Here is a 10,606-nt window from a genome sequence, read left to right on the forward strand (position 1 = left end):
CAAAGCTTCTTCGAAGCCGCGCGAAAGGCTTTGCCGAAGACCTGAAAAATGGCCTTCGAGCTGGTGGTCATTTTTGGCACTCCCTCAGATCCTCTGGACACTCTTCGTATGTTTTCGAAAATGGTGTACTTCGTCGTTGTGGAGAGTTGGTTATCTCAGTTTGGGGCAAATGGTTTCCATGAACCCTTTGGGTACTATGCAATTACTTTAGGGTATGTAGTGTTGACCTGGACATATTGATAATGATGATGATGATGACAATGATAATAACAATAACGATAATCATCATCATTTTTATCATCACCACCACCATCATCATAATCATCATCATCATCATAATCATCATCATGATCATCATTATCATCATCATCGTCACCTCCACCACTACCTCTACTTTCATCATCCTGATGACCAGTTTAGTGTAGTAAGGGTCATATTGTTTATATTATGTAGAAATAGCCGTCATCATTATCATTGTCATCTTCCTGAAGACCAGTGTAGTGTAATATGGGTTACATTGTTTAAATTATGTGGAAATAGCCCCACAATAAGGATATTCGTCTTGATCTAATCATGTACATAATATGCATAAAAAATAAATTGATTAATTGATAAAATATAAAAACGCTTTTGCATATATATATATATATATATATATATATATATATATATATAGATATCCTCTCACGACAGGCACAGGTTGTACGTCTATTGCCGTTTCATTTAAGTGAAAGTGACTTTTCCGTTTCACCTCTCGCCCCCCCTCTCTCGCTCTCTCTCTCTCTCCTCTCTTTCCCTCCCCTCTCTCTCTCCTCCCTTTCACCCCCTCTCTCTCCCCCTCTCTTTTTACAGCAGGTGATACGTTTGGTTCGATTTATTCTGGCTAGAGGACAAACGATTTTATTCAGCTGAGGAGAAGATCAGCAGGGGAATAGGGACCCAGCGATCGAGCCCCACCTCCAATTTCAATTATATCAAGGTCGTCCGTCCTTGGGCCGGAATAGAGTATGTGAAGCAAGTCCTAGTACCGAAGGTGTTAAGAAACCTTCCCTCCCAAGTGGAACTTTTACTTTATATTCTGGCTATCGCCAGGCGATTTTATTTACCTCCGCGTCACCTTACGTGTGGTGAAAAGGCTTCTTACTCGTTCACGAAAACGAGGGAACTCTACATATCTATCTATATAACAAGTCTTTCTCCACGTCATCTTACCTGTATCGAAAGGTCATCTCACTCCTTCACGAAAACATCAAATAATTATATATATATATATATATATTTTTTTTTTTTGGGGGGGGAAGGAGGCCATTTATGATGCATGCGTTGTTGAAGTCAACAGCTGCGATAGCATTATTATGCTTGTAGAAATGCTTTTCTAAGTTGCGCACCAACGTGCGGTCGTCTGGAAGCAGGTTCTTAAGCAGATTGCTGAAGTCCATGATGTATATCTCTCGAGACGTCTTTCGGCCTTAACTGGCCATCTTCAGGAGGTGTGGGCTGGTCAAATTGATGACGGAGAATGAATCGAAGTGGCTGTGGGACGGTATATAGCGGTGGGGAGAGGATCACCGGGCAGCGCCCGGGGCGGTGGCGTCAGCCAATCAGCGCACGGGAATCATTCTCTGCCTTCTGGTTGGTAAAGACATTTCGGGCTGTTGCTGGATGTTGATAGCGGGTTTTTGGTTGAAAATGAGCACCGCTTCTGTCATTCTTAGTCGTCTGGTGTCGTTGTTTCTCTCGATGATGGTGGTGTTGTTTTCCATGTGGTGCCTTTTGAGTACGAGCCCATGTTCGTACAGGTAATGCCTCCTTATGGCGCCGTCCTGCAAATGGGCTGAGATCCTCTTCGACAGTGTTGTGGTGGTTACGCCGATGTACTTGGAGTTAGGGCGACTGCAGTTGCCACTGGAGCATGTGTGTTCGTACACGGTATTCACCTCTTGCATATCACTTGTCTTGGGTAGGCAGCTGTTCTTTATGACCAAGTTGGATGTCTTCCGTGTCTTGTAGTAGATGACGAGGTCAATTTTTAAAGCCGGGTTGGTGGGTGTGACATTCTTGTAGATTATATTTCTGAGGGCTTTTTCGTCATCCTTATAGGCTGAAGACATAGTACCCTTGTAAAAGAGTTTTAAATTTTGTGTAGCTAAATGTTGTTCCTGTTGACGCATAAAGTTGTCTAGTCGATGTTGTATGACGTTATTTATTTCTGCCATGGGATAGTTGTTGTTGGTAAGAAGTATGGTGATTCTTTTAAGTTCCGCTTTTGTAGCGGTCCATGTTGAGCAGTGGGTGAGGGCTCTTTTGACGAAGGCGTTGATGACGCTGCGCCGATATCGCTCAGGACACTCACTTGCACCATTAAGGTAGAAACCGAGATTGGTAGATTTGGTATAAACCTCTGTAGAGAATGAAGTGGTTTCACGACGGACCAAAATGTCAAGAAAAGGAAGCTTGTTGTTCTCTTCAATCTCGTGGGTGAAGTTGAGACAGGAGTTTGTTTTAAACTTGGAAATCAAGTTTACGACTTCTTCTTCCGCGTCAGCGCTGATAAAAATATCGTCCACGTACCTGGCGTAGATTTCTGGCTTTGGATGTTGCTGCTGCCAGAATATCTCTTCTTCTATATGTCCCATATAAAAATTGGCGAAGAGCACTCCCAGGGGTGACCCCATGGCAACGCCGTCGCATTGTACGTACATATTGCCGTCGGGCTCATAGAAGGGAACTTCTTTGGTGCATGCCTGTAATAGCAGACGAAGTGTTTTTTCAGGGATTGCAATTTTCTGCTCCGGATGGTATAATCGTTGGCATATGAAGTCGATAGTATCGTCAATACCTACATTCGTAAAAAGACTTTCAACGTCCGTCGATGCCATTATGTTGGAGGGGCGGGCCGTCTTCAGGATGTCAAGAAATTCTTCTGAAGATTTCAAGCTGAAGGAGGCGGGGACAAACGGAGAAATCAGTGCGTTGAGGCGCTTAGCGAGCTTGTAGGTGACTGAAGGTGTCTGGCTGATGATTGGGCGGAGGGGATGGCCAGTCTTGTGGGTCTTCACATTACCATAAGCGTAGCCAAGCTTATGATCACCTTCTATCAAGGGGAGCTTTGTAGTGCTGGAGTTGTTATTTTCACGAATTAGGCGGTTGAGCTTTGTCTTGATGTCATTGGTGGGATTTCTGGAAATTCTTTTGAATTTGGTGGTGTCGTTCAGGATGGAAGCCATTTTGGAAAGATAGTCTTCTTTGTTGAGAATAACGAAAGTGGAAGACTTGTCCGCTCTGCGGATCACGATCTGATCGTTATTCTTGAGTTCTAGGGCAGCAGCCCTCAATTCGGGTGTAAGGAGGGAACTGCGGCTATGTCCTCTAGTGATGTTTGCCTCTCGGATGATTTCTGCTTGCAAGTCTGGTGATGTAGTGACTTTCTTCTCATTTTCCAGGTGTTGAATGTCGTCTAGCCTTTTTCTCCCATATAAGGAAGGTAGCCACCAATTATATGCACCCATCCACACCCATCCCAGTCCCCTCCTTCACACATTTACTTCGCTTTTTATCTTAGCTTACCTGATCAAATAATTAAGTATAAAGAATAAGTTTTCACACTAAAGGAAGGAAAAACTAAAATTGAATGAAAAGGAAATGCATGACTTTGGTAGCGAAAGGTAGACAGTACTACAAATGTGATGACAGACGCATAATTATAGGTTCACACAAGGTAAAAAAAAAGTATATATATATATATGATACATATATATGTATATATATATAATATATATATATATATATGTATATATATATGTATATATATATATATGTATATATATATGTATATATATATATGTATATATATATATGTATATATATATATATATATATATATATATATATATATATATATGTATATATATATATATGTATATATATATATATGTATATATATATATATGTATATATATATATATGTATATATATATGTATATATATATGTGTATATATATGTATATATATGTGTATATATATGTATATATATGTATATATATATATATGGCATATTTATATATGTATGTATGTATATATATATTGTTATTGCAGAAACCACAGGGAAATTAAAGTCGGAATACTGAACGTTTTCGTCTATTACGACATCCTCAGAGTACAAAGAAAGAAAAAATAGAACACAATATTTATACAGAAGAAAGAAAACTGGGAGAGGTCATAGCCACATAAAACCTTCGGACATTATACATACAACACATTTAATTACAAATGGAAATGTTAATGTTAATAAAAATACATATACATTCATATACACATAGAAATGGTGATAGTAACAAGAAAAAATAATAATAATAAATAAAATAAATTAAAATAAAAAATAAAAAAAAGAACAAAAACCATGTGGCCGAAAGGTCCATAGGACAATTGGTACAATTAGGAAACTAGATACTGCTTTACTATCCTATGATATTGTTTTGTTAAACCAAAACACAAGTAATATTATCGATTTGATTAAACTTTGTGTGGTTAACTCTAAATTTGTTTTTAATGGTGAATTTTATGTTCAAAAATTTGGCATGGCTATGGGAAACCCCTTATCACCAGTTTTAAGCAATTTGTATATGGAGTTCTTTGAAAGGGAATTGTTACCTTGTATTCTCCCCCGTAAAGTCATCTGGTATCGATATGTCGATGACATTTTATGTATTTGGCCTACTGATATTAATTTGGACAATTTTCTGATTAATTTAAATGACTTAGTGCCTTCTATTAAATTTAAAATTGAGGTTGAACAAGGTAACAAATTGCCATTTTTAGATGTTTCTATTATTAGAAAAGATAGATGTTTTAGGTTTGACATTTTTAGGAAACCAACCAATGTTTTGTCATATGTTCATTTCTATTCTACACATCATATTAATACTAAGGTTTCTGTTTTTTCATCCATGTTTTTAAGAGCTTATAGAATTTGTAGTCCAGAATTTTTAGACCAAGAAATAGGAAAAATATATGTCATTGCATCGGGTTTGAAATATCCAAAATATGTTATAGATAAAGCACAACATAGGGCCAGGAAGTCTTATTTCAATACAACCCAAAAAGATACTTTTTGTAAGAAAAATCTTTTAGTTATTCCATTTTATGATAATCTTGTAAGACTTCCTCGCATCCTTAAGGAGTTTAATATTAATGTTATTTTCAAAAACAGTACCATCAAAGAACTCCTTATTAAAAATTCCCCTTGTAATAATGTAGGATGTGTTTATAGTATTCCCTGTAAAAACTGTAGCTCCTGTTATATTGGCCAAACAGGTAAAGAATTGAATATTAGGATGAAACAACATAAGTACAGTATAAGGACGGGCCAAATGTCCAGTGGGGTTTTTGTCCATGTTAGAGACACAAACCACAACATTGACTGGGACAACGTTAAGAAAATTGTTAATTGTAATTCAGCTTTAGATAGGAACATCATTGAATCCTGTTTCATAAAGAACAATTTTGATAATAATATTAACTTGAGTTTAGGTTTATTTAAACTAGACAATTTTATAATTAATAGGATAGTAAAACAGTACCAAATTTCCTAATGGTACCAAATGTCCTGTGGACCTTTCAGCCACAAGGTTTTGTTCTTTTGTATTTTTTGTTTGTTTTACTATTACCATTATTATTTCCATGTGTATATGATTGTGTATGTTTTTTTTTTCATTTACTGTTACCATTGATATTTCTGTGTATATGAGTGTGTATGTAAGTATAACGTCCGAAAGTTTTATGTGGCATAACCTTTCCAGTTTTTGTATTTCTGTTAAATATTGTTTTTCTTTTTCTTTTTGTACAATTTGATGATAATATTACTTGTGTTTTGGTTTAACAAAACAATATCATAGGATAGTAAAGCAGTATCTAGTTTCCTAATTGTACCAATTGTCCTATGGACCTTTCGGCCACATGGTTTTTGTTCTTTTTTTATTTTTTATTTTATCTTATCTTATTTATTTATTATTATTTTTTCTTGTTACTATCACCATTTCTATGTGTATATGAATGTATATGTATTTTAATTAACATTAACATTTCCATTTGTAATTAAATGTGTTGTATGTATAATGTCCGAAGGTTTTATGTGGCTATGACCTCTCCCAGTTTTCTTTCTTCTGTATAAATATTGTGTTCTATTTTTTCTTTCTTTGTACTCTGAGGATGTCGTAATAGACGAAAACGTTCAGTATTCCGACTTTAATTTCCCTGTGGTTTCTGCAATATTTTTTCGTCACGCGTTATTGTGATTATTTTTGCAATATATATGTATATATAAATATATATATACACACACACATATATATATATATAAAGTATATATATATATATATATGTATATATATTGCAGTCGAAAAATATCTCTTTACAGCTTATCCAACTGATGATTACATGACTTATTTATGAGCGTGAGTGGATGCAAATATACATGTATAATAGGAATGAGATGCATATATTATTGTCAAATTTACTCAAATATATCGAACGAGAAAGCATTTTGCCCCCCGCTCTCTCATTCTCATATATATATATATATATATATATATATATATATATATAATATATATACTTTATATGTGTTTGTTTGAGTGTGTATTATAAAAAATAATAATAGTCAGACAGAAATAATTAAGAAAAATATAACTAATTGATAGAGTAAATAACGAACTAGCAATTATACAAACTAGCTGACTAACCCACTAGCTCTCTACTGATTAACTAACTAAATCCGAATTAACTTAGTAGCTAAATAACTAATTTGATAACTAATTAAGTAACTACCCAACAAGGTGATTGAATAGATATATATATATATGTATATATATATATATATATATATATGTATATATATATGTATATATATATATATATATATATATATATACATATATGTATATATATTGCAGTCGAAAAATATCTCTTTACAGCTAATCCAACTGATGATTACATGACTTATTTATGAGCGTGAGTGGATGCAAATATACATGTATAATAGGAATGAGATGCATATATTATTGTCAAATTTACTCAAATATATCGAACGAGAAAGCATTTTGCCCCCCGCTCTCTCATTCTCATATATATATATAATATATATACTTTATATGTGTTTGTTTGAGTGTGTATTATAAAAAACAAACAAATGAATAAATAGATAATAAGTAATAGTCAGACAGAAATAATTAAGAAAAATATAACTAATTGATAGAGTAAATAACGAACTAGCAATTATACAAACTAGCTGACTAACCCACTAGCTCTCTACTGATTAACTAACTAAATCCGAATTAACTTACTTGCTAAATAACTAATTTGATAACTAATTAAGTAACTACCCAACAAGGTGATTGAATAGATGCATAATAAAATGAACAGATAAATGCAGAAATAGTTAATCTAACCAGTAAATAAATAGGAACACATATATAAGGAAATAAGATACATCAATAAATAATATCATTGACCTTGCTAACCACCATTTACGGTATTTTGAGAAAAAAATTCAAAATGCGCGGTATCCCAGTGGATACCGTGTCGAACTCATGAGCAGGTGGTCGGGAGTTCGTTTACGGGGCCCGCTTGGGGCTTCTTGCGCTGAATCGCGAGAGCCCTGGCCAAGCGAGGAGGCGACCCAAAGATCGAAAAAAAACGGCTTACAGCAACTGACAGGGCTTTGCCTTACCATGGGTTTCTCACTTCCCACTTCCCACTTCCCACTTCTTGGGAGTGGAGTGGTAAGAGTCGCAACTTGAACCATATTTGGCCAGTTTTCTCTTACCGTGAGATTGGACATGGTAACAAATACTCTCGACCTATGAAAGGAAAATTTAAAAGAAAAAAAAATAGGCCAAGATGTGAATACGTCTGTAACAAGTCAAATACAATTTATAGTAAATAAGCAGTATTTCCTTATAGATGTAGTTTATGACTCTTAATTTGTAGTTTTGTGGTGCCTTATTTTCCCTCCTTCTTCTTTTTCTCATGAAATCTTCGACTCAGATTATCTACTCAAATGGTGGTTGTGTTGATTTTACGACCTTGTTTTTTTTTTTTTTTTTTTTTTTTTACTTCATTAATTGGGTGGAACTGAAACTGCAACCGACATGATAGTACCAATGATATTCACCAAATCATTACTCGTCATATGTAGCGAAAGAAATAAAAAGAATGTATATAAATTATATTTTGTCTCAAAACGTCAACAAAGCGACTTTATTTTTCATTTCTGAAGATTAACTCTGCAGCTTGTATGATATTTGCTAAACAAAACATAAGTATTGCTATTTTCAGTGCGTGACATTATTATCGTCTTTTTCTGCAGCGCATTATATGAAACACAAACATAAACATGCAAACATGTACCAATGCATGCACACCATCCCACCCACTCACACAAACATACACACATACATACGTGCGCGCGCACACACACACACACACACACACACACACTATATATATATATATATATATATGGAAATAAACTCATCTACTGGGATTCGAACCCTCGCCTGAGCGGCTTGCGTCTTACAAGACGAAGATCGTACCATCACGCCATCCTGACCCTTCAAAACGAAACGACTTAGTTCACGGCCCAGTCGTTCCGCCGAGGGCACCCGGGTGGAACGTGGTATGTACTGTATTTCATCAAATCCTTTATGCAGGCTAGTCTTCCGACACTTGTGGGAAGACTAGCCTGCATAAAGGATTGATTAATTGACAACATATGAAAAAACGCTTATGCATATATGCAGATATCCTCTCACGACAGGCACAGGTTGTACGTCTATTGTGGTTTCATTTAAGTGAAAGCTACTTTTCCGTTTCACCTCCCCTCCCTCTCTCTCTCTCTCTCTCCTCTCTCTCTCTCTCTCTCTCTCTCTCTCTCTCTCTCTCTCTCTCTCCTCTCTCTCTCTTTCCTTCTCTCACTTCACAGCTGGTGACACAGTTCGATTTATTCTGGCAAAAGGACAAACTATTTTATTCAGCTGAGGGGAAGATCCCCAGGGGAATAGGGTCCCAGCGATCGAGCCTCACCTCCAATTTCAATTACATCAAGGTCGTCCGTCCTTGGACTGGAATAGAGTATGTGAAGCGAGTCCTAGTACCGAAAGTGTTAAGAAACCTTCCCTCCCAAGTGGAACTTTTACTTTATATTCTGGCTGTCGCCAGACGATTTTATTTACCTCCGCGTCACCTTACATGTGGTGAAAAGGCCTCGTACTCCTTCACGAAAACATCAGGGATGATATAGATCTATATCAACAGGAATTTTTTATTATGTAGATAATTTTTATTGTATAAGCACATATAGTATTCGCCGTAGTACATGGCCTGGTGGAGGATTTTATGATTTTCCTGTTATGAATCGTGCCGACTTGAGTGGAATTAGTTTATAGGCCATTTTTCTTAAAAATCTTAATGTCGAAGACGTCTTCGATTTTGGTTTTGACCGCGATAGTAAGGGTTTGGAGTGCTTTGGTCCTCTTCGTGAATGCCTCGGGCGTTGTAGTAGTAGTAGTAGTTCGGGTAGTCGTAGTACACCATTTGCCTCGAGTTGTATACCTGGCCCCTCATGGTATCGTAGTCGTGAATGCCTCGGGCGTTGTAGTGGTAGCTAGGGTAGTTGTAGTACACCATTTGCCCTGAGTTGTGTACCTGGCCCCTCCTAGTATCGTGGTTTTGGTGGTACTGGTGATGGGTGTTGTTATCATGATTTGAATGATAATTGTATTGATTTTTTTTATAATTGTTGTGGCCTCTGGTTTTGGTGTTGTTACCAGTCCGAGGGTGGTCTGGTGTGTGGCTTGTGTTGATTTGAGGCTTTTTTGCAGATTGGGCCATTTTCCTTTTGGCTTTTCGTTGAAGTGCAGAGTTGGTTTGAGGCTCTTTACCAAACTCTTCCCTCTTGACTTCTGCCAAATAGGTCTTATATTTCCGAGTTCGTCGTTCCTTGTGGGTGGACATTCTCTCTAAGTCCTCCATCGGATTTTGGAACGATTTTTGAACGGGGCCAATCTCGGAAGTTGAGGGCACTCTTTCTTCCTCTGCCTCTGGGTCTTTCTTTTCACCCTCAGAAGGCTTTTGAAGCATTCCAGTGCTTTCCATGGATGCAGTGTTGATGTGAGGCTTTCTCTCAGATTCGGCCATTTTCCTTATGGCCTTGTGGGTGGACATACTTTCCAAATCCTCCATCGGATTTTGGAACTGTTTTGGAACGGAGTCAATCGCGGAAGTTGAGGGCACTCTTTCCTCCTCTGTTTCCGGGTCTTTCTTTTCACCCTCAGAAGGCTATTGAAGCATTCCAGTGCTTTCCGTGGATGCAATGGAATCGTTTTCCTCTTGTTTCTCCATGTCCACGATGTCCTCCTTGCATACTTCTTCAGGAGGAGTAGGAGCCTCTTCAGTTACTTTAGTCTCTTGTGTCCTGTCGGAAGACCGTTGGGAAGAGTCTTCATGAGAGACAGAAGTCTTCTGGATCTGTTGAAGCGTCTCTCGTTCTTCGAGAAGGTTCCTCCTGTCTTCGTGTTGCAGGAGTTCTTCTTTACCACCATTCACTTCC

General features: G+C 36.9%; 1 protein-coding gene across 1 annotated transcript; it reads right to left on the reverse strand.

Annotated features, from left to right (window-relative positions):
* Window positions 1–904: 904 nt before the first annotated feature.
* On the reverse strand, window positions 905–3,509 carry LOC143033672 (uncharacterized). The gene is made up of 2 exons (XM_076199161.1): window positions 2,701–3,509; window positions 905–989 (listed from the first exon to the last, which is right to left on the reverse strand). Exons 1-2 carry the CDS (start codon window positions 3,507–3,509, stop codon window positions 905–907), a joined length of 894 nt encoding a protein of 297 aa, XP_076055276.1.
* Window positions 3,510–10,606: the final 7,097 nt, after the last annotated feature.

This window comes from Oratosquilla oratoria, chromosome 16 (assembly GCF_046742065.1).
Source record: "Oratosquilla oratoria isolate Oo_2021 chromosome 16, ASM4674206v1, whole genome shotgun sequence".
Classification (NCBI taxonomy): domain Eukaryota; kingdom Metazoa; phylum Arthropoda; class Malacostraca; order Stomatopoda; family Squillidae; genus Oratosquilla; species Oratosquilla oratoria.